Genomic DNA, 23052 nt, shown 5'->3' with positions numbered 1-23052 from the left:
GAGTGTTGCAACCGAGGGCATTACATTACATTACATTACAGGCATTTGGCAGACGCTCTTATCCAGAGCGACGTACAACAACGTGTATAACCATAACCAGGAACAAGTGTGTCGAAAACCCTAGAGAGAAGTACTGTTCCAAGTGCAGGGAACAACCGCATAGTTCAACTTGGACCCTGAAGGATAAACTGATTAATACTAACACAAACGAGAACAGCAACAACGCAGTCTACGCAAAAATACAAGCAGTAGATAAGACGCGTGCATTAACTAAGTTACCTACGAAACAGCTACCTAGTTACAACCCTAAGCTTATAGTTAATTTAGAGATTACAGGGAGGTATGGAGGGATGGGGAGAGGTGCAGCCTGAAGAGGTGAGTCTTCAGTGAGTCTTCAGTTGGCAAATGATGTTTACAAGCTACACGCTTCAGCACTCACCAGTCCCTATCTGTGAGCCTGTGTGGCCTACCGCTTTGCGGCTGAGCTGTTGTTTCTCCTATATGTTTCCACTTCACAATAACAGCACTTACAGTTAACAGGGGCAGCTCCAGCAGAGTAGAAATTTGACAAACGGACTTGTTGGAAAGGTGGCATCCTATAACAATGGTCACTCAGGAATGTCACTGAGCTCTTCAGTACGACCCATTCTACTGCCAATGTTTGTCAATGGAGATTGCATGGCTGTGTTTTCTTGATTTTATGCTCCTGTGAACAACAAAGCATGAAACCACTAATTAGAACGGGTGTACACATACTTTTGAAAAAAAAAAAATATATATATAAGATATATGAGATAGAGCTATTTCCGTTTTTAGATCAGTCTGCTGCAGCAAAAGCAGATTGCTCTAAAAATGAAAGGAATGACCTCATTTTCAATTATCGCTGGATGAACAAAACCAAATTCAGTTCTTATGAAAATACCATTTCCAGAGAGAGGAAACAAACAGTGCTAATTATTAAAATTCAATATGGCCTGTTGACATAGAAATCCTTTGTGCTGCCAAAATTCAAATTCAACAGTGAGGGAAAGTGCTGAAAACAATCTGCTAAAATTCAATTTAACATAATCTACCGTGTGGTGATGTTTTAGAAAGTTTGATGACTGGAATAACTAATCTCTATTGTATTTGCATTGAAGGCACGTGTGTACAGTGTGCTGTGGAATCGGATGTGTTCATGAAAAGAGCATTGTCTGTGCAAAGATACACCATTATTACAGAGAATGTTTTGAACGTATGAATACTAAACAATGTATTCCAGATAATATTGGCAAGCTGCACAATCAACAAGTCAATGGTTATTTGGGAGAGGGTGTACTGCCAGGGCTCCCTGGGCGTATCAGTGAGCAGTATGCCTCTCCGTCTTTTGTACTACATGGATTGTTATGTTGATAGCAGTCCCTGGGTTAGTGCATTGGTAGAGGTGACATGCTGCAGCAGCAGTGTTCCTTGTGTCCAGGTGCAACTCAACAGGAAGAACTGGTCATTGAAGACAGCAGTTAATTAGTGTGCAAACTGCACATTGTGCATTGCACCATGGGCAGTGCAATTAAACTGTATTACAAAAGAGAGGGAAGAAAATATGGAAAAAAACATGATGTGCTCACCCAGTTTTGCAATGAAAGAGAAATAATTATTACACCACCACAAATACATGAGGGCTGTTGAGTGGCTTGTCTTCAGTATACTGATTTTCTCCACAGTCTTCTATTGAATTCTGAACATCCCAGTAGTTTCAGTCCAGTACAGTAGTACACAATTAGTTCGTTTTTCCCTTTTTTTTTTGCGGGGGAGGTCAAAAGCATTTGCTTCTCTAATCTGCTTAAAAATAATGAACAACAAAGAAATGACTAAATCACTGTTTGTCTGTATTGTAATTGTTTGTATTATTGTTCGTATATTTTTATTTGTTTTGGTTCTTATGCTGTTTTTTTTTTAACTTCTTGCTTACTGTGTTTGCTCACTGAAAGTTTTACACTGCTGCCAACTCCAAACCCACGCAATGGAAACCTAATTGGAATTAAGCTGAAACCTCAAAGCTTCTGCAGTCAGTTTTGGGTACAACGAATAACTAAAACATTAACAGGTGGCTAAATATTGTGTTATGTATATTTTAATAATTGTGTAGGCCACACCTCAGATATTAACACTACACCTGGTAGTGCCATAATAGGTTACATTTTTATCAATATTTTGTAAACTACTGTTGTGCAGTATACTGTGTATATACATATAATGAACTGAGGTTTTTTTTTCTGGAGCAGTTTACAAACTTTTAATTTCACAGCAGAGAAATGTGGCATTGGGCCATTGTAGGTGCTCTGTCATTTCCTGTCTGTGGAAGGTAGTCACCACGTAACTAACCTGGAGGTAGTTTTCCCATTGATAAGATGTCTTGTCTATGTTGTTTACTGATGCTCTGCAATAGAATTTGTGTCAAAAGAGTCAAACGTACCATCATATCAAGTATCAAACAAAACAGATTGCTTCATAATTCTGACACAAATATGCGTCATGTTTTCTGTGATAATTTTGAGACGAATCTGATGCACCACCCCATAGAACTGTATACCATTAAAATGCTTGGTGGGGGAAAAAAAATACACATGTTGGATCTGGTGGTGGCGGTGTTGCTGTGGGGATCTGATGTGTCAGTCAGTAAGTAAATAAATTAAATTTGCCTTTAGTACTGATCTGTGGGGTAATATTGGTTGGCTGGGAGAGAGGTCTACTAGGAAACAGACGCTACTGTTGACTCTGGCACCTGGAGTCAACAGACGGATGATATGCAGATTTGCTATGAAAAGGCAACCAGAAATTCTATCTACATAGTTAACAGACACGTGCACACACACGCACATGAACACAGACACTCACACACACAGAGCGAGAAAGAGAGAAAGACAAAGAGTTTTCAAAGCAATCAATTTCCAGTGAGTGTGTTCAGAGTGGCTAAAGAGAGACAGATAGCTAGTATCCAGTGACCCAGTTTCTCCAAAGCTAGACCCTTCTGCAATTTGGCCTCCTCATATAAAGCACTGCAGCATCATAACATGTGAAGCTTCATGGTGAAGCCTCATTGGGCCAGACGTCTGTCACCATGTGCCAGTGATAAGCTGTTTGGACACTCCTGTGCCAGTCTTCTTTTCTTTTTTTCTTCTCAATTTGCATTGATCCAGGAGGGCCTGAGTCTAATGGACTGATTTCAGTGTGCATTCTGTGACAAATAACATGTCATAGTTGTGGATGGAAAGTGGAAAGAGAAAGCCACGAAGAAAAATGTGTAATAATAATAATAATAATAATTATTATTATTATTATTATAACAACAATCATCATAATCATAATGGAATGCATTTATGAATAGTAGGGCAGTTCACAGAAGTCTGCCTCTTATCTGGCCCTCAAAAGAAAACAGACTGTTTATTGTGCTGACAGAGGGAGTCAGCAAGGGAGTCAGCAAGAGACAGCACTCAGCTGCAAAACATCCAATTGGATCACGATTTAGAGTCAGATAACCAAGATAACATTAAATGAATCCCATTCCAGCAGCATCAGGTAAGACTACACGCATTCCTTCAACACTCACGTACTTCTGCTGTTTGGTTTCCAGAGAGTTTTTTTATTTTTTATTTACAGTTGGTGACCTCAGCATGACAAGATTTGGATTCTTGCTGTTGGTGACAGTATCCCTTTTCATAATCTGAAAGTGCCACTGCCAATGTACGCATGATATAAATATTTCAACAAAGGATGACTCATCTGATCATGTGACTCATCTTCAACACCTCTGTAAACCAGTGCCAATGGTTTTTTCTCCACTGAACTCGTCTTTGTAGTGAGGGATTTATGCAGTGCAACTCTACTATAATATCCCTCTCTGTGTAGATGTCGATGTTGACTGTACTTCCTGAGACAGTCTGATCACATCCTGCGTTGACATTCTCAGGTACCTGAGGAAGAGTTCTTCTATTTTTCCTTACATATCGCATTAATGCACAAGCATCACGGTCATCAAATGTGCACCTTCGACCACAATTTCCGACGCTGATGTCTTTTTCATAGCATTTTCAATTTACTGATGTCTTTCCCATAGATCTAAATGCAGATGTCACTTTAGCTACTGTTCCTATTGAAACACTAGCCAGTTTAGCAGTCTTTCTGATGGAAGCTCCAGCCATCCGTGCCCTAGTAATGAACCCTCTTTCAAAGTCACTTAGATCTTTTCCTCTTGCTATCTTGATCCAAAATCAAGGTCAACTGGGCCTGCTTAGCAGTTTTATACGTCGCAGAATTTGATAGGATGTTAATTGTTTAATTGTATCATGCAGTACACCTATATGGAAGCATCTGCATTCGTTGTGAAAATATGCAATAATAGAGGAAATCAGGAAGGGGGAAAATGCTTTTTCATGCCATTGTATATTGCTATAACAAGTCAGCTCCCAGCTGTGTGGAATGCAGGTGTTTAGAACGCTGGTCAGCTGTATATGACATAAGCAGCACCGATAATGGCAAACAGGTGCATATTTAGAATGATAGAGCCAGCAAACCTACTGTAAATTAATGAAATAAAGGACACGCGGTGTGCAAACAGTTAGCCTAATTTCTGAAATTAAAGGGCTCAGCCAAAAATTACTTGGGCCCATCCAAAATTAAAATCCTGGCATCGCTACTGCTACTGTACCTGTACTCTGAATAACAGAACATTGCTGGAAATAAAGTATCCACCAAAGAGTAATAAGATACACAAATTAAACCTGAAAGTGAATCCTGGAGATAGCGAATGCATGTATAGCGAAAATGCAAAGCTTTAATGAGGTTTTTTTTTTAATAGCTCAGTTGATTCAGCACTTGACTGAGTGAACAAAGCCGCTTCGCATTCCCCTTTTATCCGTCTTCAGGGCACGCGGTAAAGTCATTTCTGTTGACAGTGGAAGGGACGGGGATTTTCGCCAGCTGGTTCTGCTAACTCTCGTTAGCCAGCGATGGCAGTGGCAGGTTTGAGGTTCTGGGTAACAGTCCTCATGGTCTTTCAGCTTTGCTGTGGCTATCGCTGCAAAAATGAAAACCTCAGCCAAAGAGAAAGAACCTGAAGAAATACTCGCTCCCCTTGTAGCTGACATGCAGAAAGAAATGCTTTTTCATTAGAGGTGTTATGCTTGAATTTTTGGGGAACAGGAATTATTTCTCCCTACCCTCAGTTCTCTTTCTAGAGTTGTGGCTGCCTGGAAGGGTAAACAGTGCTGTCTTAAAACTGCATGTTTTGTTTTTCTTTTGTCTACACGTGTTCCTCCAGCTCACCAGGGCAATTTCCCATATTGTTTTTTAAAAGCTGGCCTTTATCAAACTGTCTAGTGAGAGAAAAAAAACACAATCTTGTCAATTTAGCGAAAAAAGAATTCCTGACGTAGAAATATATGAAGAAAATCGTTTGACAGACATAGCAGATATAACATGCGCAAATGTCAAGTAAGGCAAGAATACACCTGAAGAATTTAAAAATATAAATAATGTAAATAAATGTACATATACATCTCAAATATTTAAAACACAATACATATATACCATGGCTATAAACTATAAACCACTTCAAGTGAAAACTAGGGTGGTTTTTTTGTCAGTTCATTAGGGTTAGATCCTGCTGGTAAAAGAGCATGAAAAAATAATTAAGTGATCTCCAGTCTTCACAGCAGGTTAATCTCTGCAGATTTGTCTCTCTGATTTATATTTTTTTATGATACATGAATGTGCAAGAACATGTAAAGGGTCCTTTGCCCTTAGCTCTCCATGGAGTCTGCACGTGGACAAGTTTAATTAAGTCATTTTGTGCAAGCGACACTAAGCCACATGTTTTTTGTTTAAGCCAGTACGTTTTTTCCCTGCCATGTACAGACCATCACAAATATATTTTCTGAGAGATTAATTCTAATCAACATATGCTCATAAATTTGACTTGCAATTTAACAGAAGTGTTCATTTTGCAGGTTTGATGATCACTGAACATTATATTTTCAGTGTAGTGTGAATAAAGGATAAAGGACGGTCGTTCGATTCAATTTTTATTTGTATAGTGTTTTTTTTTTTACAGCTTTTTAACTGTCACAAAGATGCTTTACAGAGTAGCAAGACAAGAGAGAGAGCAAAAAGAGCAAACAGAGAAAACACCAGTGGGGAGAAAACCCTTAAACGGTGTTGAGAAATAACTTCCTGATGGGAAGAAATATCAAGAGGAACCCGGCTATAGAGGAGAAGCCCATCCTCCACTGGTTGGCCTGGTGCAAAGTAGCAGTGGAATGGAATGCAGCAAAAATGCAATAAGGGATCTATCACAGAAAATAAAATGGGTTAAGCAGGTTATTGTTGAGGTGATAGCTAACAGGAATAATAAAAGTCCAAATTGCATAGTTCAGAATAGTGCAGTTTAGAGGAGCCAGGTAATATATCTGCAGCTCCAGGCTGTGTCAAGGCAAGGGCAGGGGAGGAACAGGGCTGACGTGGTCCATGACCACAGAATGAGGGACAGGGCTGGAGTGATCCCGTGGACTCAGGGTGAGGAAACAGACCTGGAGTGGTCTTTGAACTCAGGGCGAAATAGAGGCTGGACATTCGCGAACAATTCGTTCAGCGAAAAGAACAAATCTTTTGATTCGTTCACTTGATTCAGGAATCCTAACTTCCCCAGAGCACATAGGAACCCCCCCTACCGGTGAACAAAGACTTGAAAATGTTGTGATTCTCATTCAAAGCCGGCTTTACATTCACAAATGATTCATTCAGACACGTCTCGTTCGTTCAATGAGGTGGAGATAGCCGTTTTTGGGGTGATAGATTAACTTGGCCCTCAAGTGCTAAACCATTGCAATCCATCGTTCTGATGGCAAACAACTAGATAATGTACCCGATTAGAAGAACTCAGAGTTGTTATTCTTGAGCAATGAAAGAGTTGTGATTATTGTTCATTTTGTTCAGTAGCCTTGGGTAATGCCCATTCGTTTACTCATGAAACACAAGTTTTTGCAGTCTGCAGCTAATGGGCTTACTTTTTGTTTTACAATGTCTTGTGCCATTGCATAATTTAAATGCTTTTGCACAATGTGACAAATTATCATGTTTAAACACATGTTGGTTGGAAGCTGAATGTGATGTAGGAGGAGCCGCTTGGTCAATCGAATGACTAAATTGAACGACTCAAGTGAGAAAATGAATCATTACATCCATCTATAATCTAATCATTTTTAGATTATGGATTGATTGATGAATTTATCTCTAAGAGTTTTGGGAGCTACTACCAGGATCTCAATATTATCATAATTCAACATGAGGAAATTTTGGGTCATCCAAACCTCGTTCACTACTAAAGCACCAAAAACGTGAAAATACAGTGAATTTCCAAGGCTGAAACTAAAATGCTTCACACATACCTTTCCCTTCCCTTTAGGGATGGCTCATGATGGTTTTATATCATCGCTGATAGAATTTCATCATAATGGTCCTGGGAACTGGGCTTGTAAAGCAAAGGTTGCAGGTTCAATTTGCAGCCGAGGGCTTGATTCCCAGCTGAGGCACTGCCATTGTGCTTTTGAGAATCGTACTTAACCTGCACTGCTTCAGTAAATATCCTGCTGTATAAATGGATTGTATGAAAAAAAAAAAAAAATGAAATAAAATCTGTCTAAGCCACTCAGGATAAGAGTGTGTGGTACAAGTATATATAGTCAACTGCGTGTGAATAAATCTGGGAAATCTTAAATGGGAGGATAATTTATAAAAAGGACATTGTGTGGACAAATCAGTGTAGCCAGTGCCAATACACATGTTACAGGACTGAACTGTCATATAAAATTAATTCTCATAATGTAAATTAATAGTTGGTTTTTATCTAATTAAATGTTAAGTTTGCATGTAAATCTATATCATTTTAAAGTATCATTGATTTATAATGAAATGTATGTCCACAAATATTAGGTAAGCGTTCACTTAAGACTTGTAAAAAACAGCATACATTTAAATTTAGCCTTGTAAATAGCCGTGGACAACCATAATCGTAGTCTTGATCAGGCAGTTAACCAGGCTAGGGATATACATGGAAAGTTAGTATTTGGTATGTATGAGTGAGGAACTAATGGGACTAATCTATGTGCCTCTTTTGTGTGTGTGTGTGTGTTTTTTTTTTAGTGTCACCGAAAATCATAAATTTGGCAAAGAACATAACTGTGAATGAAGGTTCGAATGTCACTCTCTTGTGCTCTGCAAATGGAAAGCCAGAACCCACGGTCACTTGGAGATTTCTGTCACCAGCCGGTAAGCAAGAAATATTTTCTACTTGTGTCCTTTTTTTGTAATTCCTCTGCATTGATTACACATAGACATAAATACATGTTCAGTCTTATATTGATGTAAAAGAAATTCTTCTCACCGCCCCCCCCCCCCCCCCCAAAAAAAAGCACAGTCCTGGTCCACCCCCCGAGATCCTTGATCTTAAGCTTTGACAACCTAGAAAGGTGATAAGATGTGCTGTACTAATTCAAACCATTGTGATTATTTTTTCAATAAATTACAAGCTCAATATTTCAATTTAAATTAGATGCACACCATGCATGTCACTGCTGTCGGTTATTAATGCTCCCAGAGATTGTCATGTTTTCCTGCGCTGTCATATCTGCCAGAGCATGTGGTTTCTGCTCACAAAACGAAAGGGGACCTGCCAGTTTTCTGTCCATGATTTCATTCCACTTTTTTTCTTCCTTTGTGTTGCTTTTAGTCACTGTGTCTGTTTATGAATGCTTCACTTGGCTGGCAAGAAGCTAACAATGGAAAGCTGTTTTTCGAAACAGGGCCCGGCTTGTCTCTGCGCTGAGGCCTTTTTGACTTCCCTTTTGATTGTTACACGGATCCTGGGATTGAAATGTTAATTTGACAAGGATGTGACCACCTTGTTTTGAGAAGATAAGTGAAAGAGGCTTTAATGGGTCTTGTGTTTTTGCATGCGCATACGGCAGAGGCCACCCTGAGACACAGCTTGCACTCCCCCTTCAGTAATGAGCCTCCATCACTCCCCCCCCCCCCCCCCCCCCCCCCGCACAACTTCCAGGTGGAATTCAGATCCTCAAACTTGCAGAACAAAGCATACACAAAACAAAGTAATTGAGAGACTGAAGCATACGTATGTGTGGTTCAACACAAGTCACAAAAACTTCTGAAACTTCTGAAGATTTCAAAATGCCTTTGGTGGTATTTTTTTCTTTCAACCTTGATTGCTCCTTGAACCAAAGTCCCATCCACATATTTTCACTTTGTACAAATTTGAAATATTTTCTTCTGCCCATTTTTGCAAAAGGAGAGTGGGCAGTTCATGGTTTGCGGGTGGATCTAATAAGACAGAGACTACTTCTGTCTGTGATTACTCAGGTAAAAGCTAGGCAGTCCTAAAAATGTACAAGAGCAGCCAATTTCAGACTGATGTTGGATTCAGTCAACATTTGCCCTTAATTCTGACTCATAAGTAAGTTTTTTTTTTTTTTTCTTTGGGCAAGTCGAACAAGTTTGGCAAGTCGAATGTCCACCAGAATTCCAATAATCACTGCACTTGAGAAAGTTAAAGTTAAGAACAGTTGATGTATCGCCCCATTTTTTAGCACAAGCTGGAAAATGACATACCCAAAATAAAATGGTGACTATTCTTGAATCCTTTAGACTACAGGCATAATCCTGGTCTCTTCTAAAAGGTAGCCCTTCGGAGTACGTCTTCCAAGAATTTCTCTATGAATCTCCAGAATTACTCTATTGCTGAAACAAAGTAACAGAAACTCAAGCACAGTGAAAGTGGATTTTTTCTCACCTATTTTTTGATGATTGTGGGTGTGCCTGGTGGGCTTGGCAAAACAATGGGACCACAGCCATAACCTTTGGAACAAATCCTGGTTCAAATGACAATACCACAAAAAAATGAGTATTCTCTATTGTTTTTTCTAAGCTGTGTCTAGGCGGGTTTCGAAATTGGCCATTTGGAGACTCCAAAATGACACTAGTAACTAAATGATATTATGGCTCTATAGAGGTGTAAAAAAACTACATAAACAGTTGGAGACTTTTCTTGCTGAACCCTTGCCATGATAAGAATACTGACTTTACTGTCATTCATGTCTTTTGTGGATTTCCAAAATGCATAGAAGGTGAGGACCCCCAAAGCCTGTTTTGTCTCCCCACACATCACAAAATAAGGAACCATTGCTGCTTACCAACACTGGAAAGGCCAGAGCCGACGCCATCAAGCATTTACACTTTAAAATGCAGATTTCTCCAACACCACAAATCCATTGCCCTTCTCCTTCCTTGACTTTTCCTAAATAGCTGGGCTTAAAATAACGGCATTGTTAGGATTAAAAAAAAATTGATTCATAAAAGAAATACAGGCATTTTGTGACATTTTCTTCCCTGCCAGACAATACGTAACAGGTGCTGATACCCAGGTGTGAATGGGTTTCTTTCTACTCTGGCACGCTGTACAGCAGCTGAATTGAATTGAATTGAATAGATTTTCTTTTGAACATGTAACAAATAATAAGTAAGAAAACAAACACACACAAAAAAAGAATAACCAATAAAATGAACAGTAAACATGTAAAGCAAATTCTCCATAAACAAAATAAATAAATATTACATAACCGTAAAGGAGTAGGAAGAAGTATACACTTATATGGTCCTACCCCTTTTCTATAACTTAAATGGTGAACTTCATGTTTATCATATATACACATAAATAATTACCTTCAAGTTCATCATATACAACTTAAATATTTACCTTAGTTCTTATCAAATATAAATAATTTACCTTAAATAATTACCTTAATGTTTATCAAATGTACACATACATAATCATCGTAGAATGACTAATGCTTTGATACAAAATGCTGGGTCAAGCTTTATAAAAAACTAATTTGCACATATAATCACAAAAAATGTGTTCACTGCAATTATTTGATGAAGATGATATACTTTGATTATTGACTTCAGCGTGGGGATCAAAAATTGTAGGTGTTGCAGTTATATAAATTATATAAAGGTTTATAACTGTGGAGATATGAAACGTTTTACTGTGATCTAATCTGTGATGAACCAGTGTTGGTGCATACAGCTCATTTAGTCAAGGTGATTGGTGCAAACAAAAACCTGCATACACATCTTGTCCATTCCTGTTCTCTTGGGATGTTCTGGTCCAGGCTTGGGGCAGAGCTGGATGGTATCTGTTGGTCTGTAGGTGATCCTAGATAAACAGAATTATCCTAACATTATTTAATCTCATTTCAATGTTTCATATTATTACATTATTTATTCCAAGGACCTGAGTTTGCCACAGAAAAGACATGCATGTGATGTAGCTGCATAAACAGCAAACACTCTTGAATTGTTCAACCACATTTCACCTCTAAAATTCCCTCGCCATATTGTGGGAAAATTATTTGATTTTGATTTTAACGTCTACAGAAGTTGTACACGAGCTGCTCGGGGCGTCTCTCGGTCAGGAGGCGAGAGAGGTTTTTTCCGGGTCTATCTGCAGTCTGCTGATACCGTTCTGCTGGAGCCAAATGATAATTGCTCATTTTCAAGTAATGAAAATTGAAAATTCGAGGAGACCTATGCTATCAGCGGCAGCACCACCTTCTGTCTGGAAATTAAGAGGTGTGTGTATTTAATCCGGTGGTGGATGGTGGTCCTCATGGCTACATTAAAAAAGAGGGTTTTTAGAGGACATGGAGGTAATACTAAATTATTCCAGTTTCCTGTAAAAACAAAAAGGCTATGCTCCATTTTAACTGAATCCTAATCCTAACTGAATCCTTTTTTTATTTTTTTGACATTAAAGCGCAAATTCTGTATAATGTAGGAAAACGCTGCTCTGTCATGTCAGAGAAGAGATCCAAGCAACAGATGGTTATGCGGACGCCGTGGCATCATTGTGCAGTCGTCGAAATTACTTTAATTGGGCCCAAAGTAATAAAAGGCCATGACAGCGGTGTGGCATTTTGCTACTAATGAGGTCTCCGGAGGCTGGAGGCGTAGAACGGGGTCTAAGTACATTATGGCTTTTTGAAACCATCTGAGGAGTGTTGAGTGATGGTACACCTGGAATATAAACCACGCAGCCAATGTTTCATCTCTGGAAGTTTTGTTTATGAGCTGTCATTTGGTCATAATTCCGTTGTTTTATTGTTATCTCATTATTTCTACCCAAATAACTGAGACACGCAGACACAGAAACACTTAACAAGCCTTAATTGACGTTAATTAACGAGCCCATGATTTATTCATTATATATTTTTTTATTTCTACAGAGGCCGAACTGAAAATTATGTGAAATCATATGCATAACTTTATAATTAGAAGATGTGTTAATTAAATTGTGGTGCATGGGGGTGGGTAGGATACAGGGCATAATAAATGAATTAAATAAAATAAAAACACCTGCTAATTGGCTGTGGCTTCAGACAAATTGGCGATAATAGAATTTCCGACACTGACGACAGAGCATAGGATATTATTCAAATTTATTTTTTTATTTTTATTTTTTTTGTGGGGGGGGGGGGGGGGGGAGTGTGGGGGTTAAGATTTCCCCAATTAATAGCCATGTATCTGTCAACCACCAGTGGTACCCTTTTTGAGCAAACACCAGTCATTGTTTTCATATATCGTATGTCGAACCTTAGTCAATGAACTGTGTTCTTGTTTGTGTCTCACATAAAGGGTCTTTTTTAAAATAGTATTCTGTGAGTACTTTCTCCACATTATACACATCCAACACTGTAATTCAGAGCACGGTGCGTTGTGTAGCTGAAATTAATTATACCTTAGAACAATTACAGCAATTAGGAAAGACAAGATGTTCTTTTCTTCTTCTGCTATGAAGCATAGTCCATCTGCATGAACACTCAGTTTATTTTCATTTCTCAAAACTGGACTTGTCGTCATGGAGACCATGGGAGCTTTATGCATCAGTTCTGCTTCTGATACTGCCATGGGACAAATTATGGATTTATTTATTTATAAAATAAAATAAATAAATTCTGGAAATAAATAATACTTTGTCATGCTGGTCCTTTGTATTTATTTATTTAGTTCAGTTTTTTCAATGAGTATACTGATCTGGACATCACTTGCCCTTTACCTTTACTAAGAAGTGAATGAAAATGGAAATTATTTTCTTACATTTTGATGAATGCTACACTTGGCAATGTTTGCTTGTGCAGAACAAGTTAAGCACAAATGCAGACAAGTTCCAGACCAATTTTAAGTGATTAAGTATCAATGCCAACATTCATTTTTTTGGAATTATTTACATGCAAGTAAATAATTCATCTGCCATTACTTGTAATCCAAAGGAAACTGTACATAAGGTATTATGTTACGACTAATGGGTTTTCTTTACTGAAGGTATTCAACTGGCTAGGGGTTACTGAAAAACTAAACTTTGCCCAACCTACAAAGAATATGGGCTTAATACATTTTAGCATATTTTGAGCACCTGAAAAGGCTTACTTTTTCATGCTTCAAGTATAAAGTAGAAGTCCAGTTATGGAAATGTAGCTGGCTTTTTTCAGCATTTTATTAACTGCAGACTGCAGCACCTGTCAACACTTTAGTGTTAACTCCTGACACATCCTGTGGGGGAAAAAAATGATGGAAAGCTAAATAAAGATACCTTAAGCTTCACTGGAAAGCGCTTTCTGACTGTTCTATGGCAACTGTCAAAAAGAAGTAAGGTGATGTGAACATGAGTTGGGAAAAGGTTAAAAATGGTGTTTGTTTGTATCTCTTCGTGAGTTCCGCCTGAAGCAACGTGCGCGCTCGTCTTGCCTTTCCTCCTCAGACCAGGTTGCCGTCTCAGAGGACGAGTATCTGGAAATCCCGGCGATCACTCGGCAGAAAGCAGGAAGTTACGAGTGCACCGCGTCCAATGAGGTGTCCACAGATGTGCAGACCACAGAACTAATCGTCAACTGTAAGCTAATCTTCAGCCTTAATATCACTTACATATCACTTAATATATGATGCTGGTGCCCTGGGTTAAATTAGTCTCACTTTGTTTAACAGAATTTTAGGGAATGATAGTTGTACCGTTATTGCTGATAATATTGTACATAAACCCTCTTCAGAAGCAGGTTTAAACCCTTGTAAACTCCTTGTACTTAGAATGTAAACCGATGTGATTATCGATGTTGATTCACATTCGGTTATTTAAATTTTCATTTGAACCCTGGCGCATTCCATAGGATGAAAACACTTGGGATTAGTCATATCACTGGGCGGAAGTATCAGTTCTTTCCATATCACGTGTTTCATATGGAAATTCTATTCTTAATCAGCCATTTTGAACCTATGTTTTTGGTTAGATTTCTGACTTGTTGTTGTTCTGTACTGGTGATGTATTTGTGTAGACCCACCAGCTGTTTCAGAAGGTAAAGACATCGGCGTTGCTCTGGGTCAGAGAGCCATCCTCCTGTGTGAGGCAGATTCTCAGCCTGCCGCCGAGTTTGAGTGGTACAAAGAGGAGAAAAGGTTACAGAAATGTTCCATGTTACTAAATTTATGTAGATCTATATATACCTCAACCAAAAATAAATTAATAAATAAAGTTATAGCTAGTTAAATGGTTATTTTTATTCCATCATAATGAAATAACCCCTGTGTATTTTTAATGGAAAAAGTGTGTTGCTTGTAACAACGTTAATTAAATATGAGTTAAATTATAAAGTTTAAAAAAAAAAAAATGAATCAACATATTGAATTCAAAAGGTGTGCCAGTAATTATATGAACTGAATGCTTCATTTAACGTTTTTGTAATGTTTAGGATATTTACATTTACATGCTTGACCACCAGGTTGAGAATAAGATGCTACATTGACAAGTCACATTGTTGCTTTATTACATCGTTTTCATAGGATCACCGATGAGGTTGAAGGTATTGAGATCGAGAACACTGCAGAATATTCAAAGTTGATCCTTTTCAACATCTCAGAAGATGGTTATGGAAACTACACTTGTGTCTCCATCAACAAACTTGGCAGTGCAAATACAAGCATTGTTGTGTATGGTGAGTTATTTCTATTTTTTTTTCAACATGAATATACTTTGAATGAAACACTGATATTTTCCCCGTAGGCTAAACTGAAATAAATGCTAATTTAATTAATTTACCAACAGTTCATTTACCATATTCAATAGCTTATCAATAGCAGAGTTCATTGCAGCAAAATGAGCATTGATGATGAAAATGATTGGGTGTTTCAAATTGAGTGAATAGGGGGAAAATTGTTTTAAAAAATGAATGAGAAACTGAAATATGCAGAGCTGATCCTACAGAAGCCCTGAGAAGCAAGGTGAATGCCAAAGTAACTCTTACGTATACTAAAACATATCTCATACGTATAAGATTGTAAGTATGAGATATCTGGTACGTATGGGATAATTACTTGTATGTACAAAATTAACTGTGCTTTTTTTTTACCTGTCTTTCAGGGTCTCCATCAGTTTTGTCATACATACAGCTCAGCATTGATTTTTGAGCCTAAAACAAATTAATGAAAGCAACCCATATTGGCATCATTTACTAAAAAACACTTATAGTAGCAGAAGTTTTATAATGGTCCACTTGCCTTTCTTTCCCATAAATGATATATTAACATATTTCCTAAAATGAACAAACACGTAGCAACAGATACCAGCACATCGCCTATAGGTGTAAATCAAGTGCTTTGACAAGCTTACCTTAAAGCCTCTGGGGCTTTTAGCATATGCTAATAATGCTCCTGACATATGCCAATAACAGTCTGTTTTGACTGATTTTCCAAGAAAAAAACAAGTGTGTTCTTGCTCCAATGCCAGCGCTGAGTTGTGGGCCTATGCATAACTTAACTGGCGAAGGCTCTGAAAGGCTAGATTGTTTTAAAAATCTTCCTTGTATGTACGAGTTATCTTCTGCGTACAAGTTATTATCTTGTACATATGAGGTACTATCTCATACATAGGAGTTATGTCATACGTACAAGTTATCATATTATTATTATCACGCATAAGTTATTATCGCGAGCTATTCCATACAGTATGAAGCTTTTGGCTGCCGTTGACTGCCATTTTTGATGCATATAAGATGGAATGAAGTGATGCATCTAGGGTGGAATGAAATGAAGGACACGCTACGAAACACGATGGCTAAATTCCCCAATGGCTTGCCTTCATTCTTAATGCTGTGCGGAATGGCGGTGGTCGCAGCGATTTCGCCCGCGTTCTGATTTTCATTTCACTCTGCTTTGTTCTTCTTTATCCTTCTGGTGTAGAAGTAATTGAGCCCACTAGCTCGACACTGTTGCAAGGTCAGTACCGTGCATGCATACGCTTCTCAATTACTGTACTCACCTGTGTGACCCGCATGCATGGGACGTGTTGCCATTTTCACAGAGAGCTCGTCAGCTGCCAATGTCAAAAACGATCTCACCGGCTGTGAAAATATTTAAATTATATATAATTGGTTCCAGACATAAACATCTTTACATCTCTGGAAAAAAAAGATAAAATAAGTAGTCCTCTGAAGATTTCCAGTAAATACCCAGGCTTCAGTTGTGTGTAGCGGTTAACCAAAAAGGTTTCTGGTTCATATCTCAGTGGGGGAACCATTAACTAATATAATTGCTCCCTCAAATATTCAGACGAGCACAAATGGGTAATGTATTTAAAAAGTCACCCTCAATCATGTTTTGTGCTAAGGAAATAAATGGTGTAAATGCAAGTGACAATGAGATTTTCCGATGATAATGAGGTCTGGGACTGAGAATTAAAGCATAATCAACTTAAAATGACAATTTTAATATTGACCATAGCAAATTAGTTGAATTTAAAATTCATGAAACATGTTAATCATATAATCAGGAATGCAAATATTAACTTTCTGTAGTCATCTTGCCAAATTGTTGCACTACATCATGTTTCACTATTATCAGTAATTGAAATGGTGGTTCTTTGTGAAAATGGTTAATACTGGCAAATGCGACTTTTACTTATTTATTTCTTCATAATTTTATCATCATGGGACATCATCTCGCTACATTATTTTCTTGTGTGTGTTTTTGTAATCTGCACATAAGTAATCATTCTAAAACTTTCTTAAATCTTATACATGTTACACCATGTCATGTGTCTTGTTCTGTGTTTATGCGTAGAATTTGTAGATAGTTTTATTTCATTTCTCTATGCACTTTTTAGCTGTATGTGTCTGCAAGTGGTGTAGATTTTCTTTAAATCCTGAATTTAACCCGGCCTGATGTAATAGGACAAATTGTTCTGAGGGAATTAAAAGAAGTTTGTATATATAGAAAGTTTTTTATTTATTTATCTAAAATTAAACAAAACATAAAGCATTAAACATGTTAAGGCATTAAACATCTTCTCTTGAGGTTAATTGCCTCAGATTTGATTGTGAGAAACTGTGATTACTTCCATTTTCAGGGTTGAGAAGCATCTTCCTAATAATTACATAACTGTCCCAAAAGGAACACAGAGAGTAGTGGGAGAAATCCAGGGCACGTTAAATGTCTTTGTATTGCTAACATCAGTGTAAATGTTTCAGATGGCTCCTTGATGTACAGTTTGCATTTTCATTGTGACACCACTTGGCCCGGAAAATAAACTAAAACCCTTAGCAATGGCATAATGCTATGGCCCTCACATTGTAAGGTGTGTTTCATTAAAGTAGCCATTTCCAAGAATTGCGTGGGACATTGGCCTATATTAATTCAAACTAAGTTCTAAATAATTTCCTGACTCATATATACCTGTATATAAAAGAAGAATGGATGTGTTTATGAAGTCTATGAAGCTGCCAACAAATGCTCGTTGAATCCAGGTCATTCTGAAGGAAAATATATTTCTCTGATGTTTATTTCATGATATATACAACATTACAAGATACATTAAAACTAGCTTTCACTGTAAAATGAATACAATGTGAGTTGAATTAGCCTGGGTTGACATTCATACAGCTCATGACAGTGATAGTAAAATACAATTTTAACAACCAAAATTAAAGAAGAGACTAAGCAGAGGGTGTGTGACTAATTATTAAATGGACTGCATTTATATAGCGCTTTTATCCAAAGCGCTTTACAATTGATGCCTCTCATTCGCCAGAGCAGTTAGGGGTTTGGTGTCTTGCTCAAGGACACTTCGACACGCCCAGGGCGGGGTTTGAACCGGCAACCCTCCGACTGCCAGACAATCGGTCTTACCTCCTGAGCCTCCTGAGCTATGTCGCATGTCATGCTAAAAATGTTGGGGGTTCTGTAGATTAGTTAATTAAGTTTTGCATGGCAGTGTGTATCTCATTTTTTACCACACATACCCAAAATTGGAATGAAACAGCATGCTGAAGTTCTACGGATCATGATAAATACCTATTGCTAATCCATCAATGCCAATTAATTGTAGTCCCCTTGTAAACCCCAGGTCAGATTATGAAAATTTTCACATTGTATTAATTCAAAAGGGACATGGACTGATTTGTATTGATCTCAGAACAGGGTCTATGTTAATAAAAAATTAATTATTAGCAAGTCTTGCTATTCATCCATTAAGGTAAAATAAGATGTATGTGTGCTATAAATGTGTATGTAGTATTACTAATGATTTGAGAAAGCTCAGCAGATCTTTATTAATCTGTCTATCAGGGATTCTGAGAGATTGTGTAAAGCAGCGATGCACAAGATCTGTGATAATCCCCAGTACTGTTACATTTTCATATAGTGCTTCACCAGACAGGTGTTCTTTCTGATAAAAAAAGTAAGGTAATATTTATATTCAGACACTTGGCACTAACATGGTCAATCCTGGATTTCATATGGGCCATAGAGAGTACTACAGCACTCAGCTCCATCCTCAGCCAAGCATGCCTTTCAGGTCTCCAGTACTGCATACTCCATTCTACTGAACATATGCAGCCAGCTCCATTTAAAAAAATATGTAATCCTAATGATTAATTTACTCCTGTTACTTGGATACTACAGCTAACCCCATTCCCAAACCTGTACATTCACTTGGTTGAACCATGATTAATAAAATAAAATAAAATAAAATAAAATAAAATAAAATAAAAATGTACACATGCAGCACATATGTATGAGAGGCCATTTAGGCCATATGTCATATTTTCTCTCACACACACCATCATACTCTCTCACGCACACTATCATACTCTCTCACGCACACCATCATACTCTCTCACGCACACCATTATACTCTCTCACACACACCATTATACTCTCTCACGCACACCATTATACTCTCTCACACACACCATTATACTCTCTCACGCACACCATCATACTCTCTCACACACACCATTATACTCTCTCACGCACACCATCATACTCTCTCACGCACACCATCATACCCTCTCACACACACCATTATACTCTCTCACGCACACCATCATACTCTCTCACGCACACCATCATACTCTCTCACACACACCACAATACGCAGTCTAACTGTTGATAAGCAGGCGTTGGTTAGCGAGGCGGGTGGTGGTCATAAGCGGCTTGTCAAATTAAAATATTTACATGTCCGTTTATGCCATTAAAACTAAAACCCTAGCTTCAGTTATAGTCCACTAGTTTCAGTAAAACATTAAACATCTGTTTTCAAGATTGGAATGATCAAGCAAAATGAATCGGCCCTTAGGATCTTTTTTGGCTATAGGTTTAATGCATGATTCAGTTTAGGTCTCCTCCTGTATGTCACAGCAAGCCTTAGCTGTATTATACCAATGTCTTGTCTCCAACCAAATCACAGCACTGCAGTCGCTGATCCCCTGTGCAGTGCTGGTTAGCTTCTATGCAACACTCTGCAAATAAGACTGATTTTCCATATCGTGTGCAAGGTTTCATCCTATGGAAAGATGATGATGATAATTATGATGAGGATGAGGATGATGATGATGTGAAATGGTTCAACAAGGTGCATTCGAAAGAATAAAAAAACAGCTGGTTTGAATTGCCAAACATGACCATTAAAGAGCCAGTACTAAACCATTCAGCATGGAGAAGATGCTCTATTAGTATTGGAAACAAATGGCCCTACTCTTTACTCTTTCACTTGTGAAGCACTTGGACATGTCTTAGGTAATAACTCAGGAATTAGAACAGAGCCAGGGTCGCCCCATTTGAATAACCACAGCCATGTAAATACTACTTAGGCAGGCTTACTGTTCTAGGCCATTTTCATTAAGTGTATAGAGTGATTCAGCTTACAGTGATTCCCTGCTAGTCTGTTGCATTTGGTGTATTCTTTCCTTAATACCATCTCTCTTTTAGAAAAGACAACATTTCTCATGGCATCAACATATTATCCAATACTGAAAGGTTTGTTGTGATTATGGTATTACATCTAATGCTCTAATCAAATAATGGAATTAGAAAAGAAAAAAAAACCTAACCAACAGTAATTAACAATACTAACAATACAAATCTGACATGTCATGCGGACAAGCTGAAGACAATAAAATTAGTTGCGTAAGAACACTGACCCATTACAACTTTTGGGGTTTTATCTTTAAGGTTTCAATAACTCCAAGATTTATGTCACTTTGACAGTTTCTCTGTACTACCCATCCACTGTCAATGAAGAATGAATCTATTCCAGAATTCATTTATAGCAATATGTTTTTATATGTTCATACAGAATGTGTATTGATTCATGTCTGTGCTATCCTTTTTTCTAATCATTCCACTTAGTTGTTTTTTCATCAACAGAGTTTGGCACATTTACTCTGGAACTCACCAACCATTGTGACGAAAAAAGTGAAGGTACCTTCACACCTAGAATAATAACTATAATTATAACCATCTATAAGGATAACCATATAAGCAATAATGAGCAATGTCGCAATAAAGGTGGCTATTAATGCAGCCAACATGATAACTATAATTATGAATTTTGATTGCTCCCTAAGCATTTTTTCCTCATGCAGGCACAACAATAAATCACCTTCAGCCAATCAAACAGGAGTTCTAAAGTGAAAAATCCTTGTCTCATCTTTCACTGACAGTTTCATTCCATGACATACATCCCACCATCCCGCATACAATCCTTAACTACCGTATGGCATCTAGTTTGAATTTATTGAGGAATTTATTGAGAAGACTTCTTGAGGAAGATCACGAGAGCCCCACCTTGTTTGGCAAGGGTGATCTCGTTTAAAAGGTGATCACATTTTGACATTAGTTAGTTTCAATACTCTCTTAAATCTTTTGAGTAGGCTATAGTTATATTAGCCGTCTCGCTGTTTGATGTCTTTTGTCTGACAAGAATGTACAAAGCTAGGCTAGTGCCTGGGGCATCCACTATTGTCTAACTTGGAAACTGAAATCTTCAAATGAGATATCACGACTTTATCTTCTTAGTGGTGACCTAGTTAGTGGCAGTAAAAAACAAATCAGAATAGAAGAGCTAGAGCATCCAGATAGAGCATGTACCACACACAGCCCTTACACGCAACCATGACGCATTGTGTATAAAATTAAACAAATGATTGACTTACCTCAAACATACTGCCAAGTGCTCATTAGCAAGGATAAGCTTATTATTTTATTATTTTAGTTTATTTTAGTTTATTGTTTTCACCTGGAACCCATGAGGGGGAAGGATGATGGTGTTTGTTTATTTCATTTCATGCTGGTGTGGGTACGTTCTCCCTCTCTCCATGCGGCAACCAACGGGGCTCCCCGGCACTGCCGCATCTCCCTCCCAGGGGTGTCACGTTGGCGTGTGACACACAGGAGGACAGTTCTGAGAAGGGTGTTTGACTCACCCAGCCTCTGTCTTTTGCAGCAGCTCATGTACCCAAATTCTGATTGTGCCTTTTGTTAATTTTAGAAAGTGAGTACAGTCGTATGAAATGGGTGAAATTGTCATGCTCCATCTTCAAAAAAAAATGATACAGTGGAACATTGTGGAGCAATAGTGTTACAGTGTGTAGGCTTGGGAAAATTTGTATCATTATAGTTGTTCGTATCGCTTATAGTTATAGTGCTAGATGTGAATGTACCTTAAACATTGCATTGTATATATATATATATATATATATATACCAAAACACCAAATGAGGGAATATCTTTTGGAAGAATGGTGTTCCATCCCTCCAGTAGAGTTCCGGAGACTTGTAGAATCTATGCCAAGGTGCATTGAAGCTGTTCTTGCGGCTCGTGGTGGCCCAACATTTTACTAAAACACTATGCTGGTTTTCCTTTAATTTGTTACCCATCTGTATACATAATTTTAAAGATTTTTTGGAGATTATTGCTAAGGTGAAGAGTTCTATAATGGAGCACATTACCTATTTACATAAGGCCAAGCAGGAGAAGGAGCTGCACTGTTTCTGTAGCCCTGACGTGGTTATTTGCTCTCCTTGACAGGGCCCGGAGCAGTGCAGGATGGGAATAGCAGTGCCGTGGGAACGTACACCTCAGCCTGTCTACTCCTTGTGATGTGTCTTCAGCTCCTGCTCAGGTTTTGATACAAAATGGCGATCTGGAGGGCAGCTGGACATCCACATGCTTTTATAATTTTTTTCTCTCTGGCTTTCTCCCTCTCACGTCTCTCTCCTGGCACAACAGACTGTTGTACATTATGTGCATGGGGGCAACCATTACAGTACATGTCATTTCCAATCTCTAAATGTTCTCAAACTTAATGTTTTTAATTATTTTTTAATGTTTATTTCTTTCATTTTGAAAGGAGGATGGGGGGGGTGGGTGAGCAGTGGGGATGTGTAAGTGTGGTTGAAATTTGAAAGCTTAAACTTTAAGCTAAGCTGCCCGCTGTGTTGCTGCGGCCTATTGCAGACAATGTTTGGATTGCTACTTTTGAGAAATAAATAATAAGTTAACCATATGGATTACTGGGTATATTTCACCAGCTCACTTTGTGAGTGGCTCTTTCTGTTGGCTAACTTATGCATATCTTATTTTAAAGGATTTTAGGCATCATTCTTTTGCTGGATAATG

At 38.0% G+C, this 23052-nt stretch overlaps 1 protein-coding gene across 7 annotated transcripts in view; it reads left to right on the top strand.

Annotated features, from left to right (window-relative positions):
* LOC118208925 (protein CEPU-1-like) overlaps positions 1-22753 on the top strand; it is a 255339-nt gene extending 232586 nt beyond the window's left edge. The window contains exons 4-11 of one of the 7 annotated variants that reach the window (XM_035383914.1): positions 8179-8304; positions 13868-13999; positions 14436-14556; positions 14941-15092; positions 16336-16371; positions 20362-20409; positions 20800-20853; positions 21096-21322. In XM_035383914.1, the coding sequence (XP_035239805.1) occupies positions 8179-8304; positions 13868-13999; positions 14436-14556; positions 14941-15092; positions 16336-16371; positions 20362-20409; positions 20800-20853; positions 21096-21247 (821 nt within the window). In that variant the 3' untranslated portion in view covers positions 21248-21322. Of the gene's footprint in view, positions 1-8178; positions 8305-13867; positions 14000-14435; positions 14557-14940; positions 15093-16335; positions 16372-20361; positions 20410-20799; positions 20854-21017; positions 21323-22461 lie in introns of those variants that run through there. The other 6 variants (XM_035383912.1, XM_035383915.1, XM_035383913.1 and 3 more) reach the window with 6 other exon arrangements.
* Positions 22754-23052: the final 299 nt, after the last annotated feature.

Source organism: Anguilla anguilla, chromosome 12, assembly GCF_013347855.1.
Source record: "Anguilla anguilla isolate fAngAng1 chromosome 12, fAngAng1.pri, whole genome shotgun sequence".
NCBI classification, from domain to species: Eukaryota; Metazoa; Chordata; class Actinopteri; order Anguilliformes; family Anguillidae; genus Anguilla; species Anguilla anguilla.
Note: the sequence above shows the minus strand (reverse complement) of the source record. Positions and strands in the feature narration are given on the sequence as shown.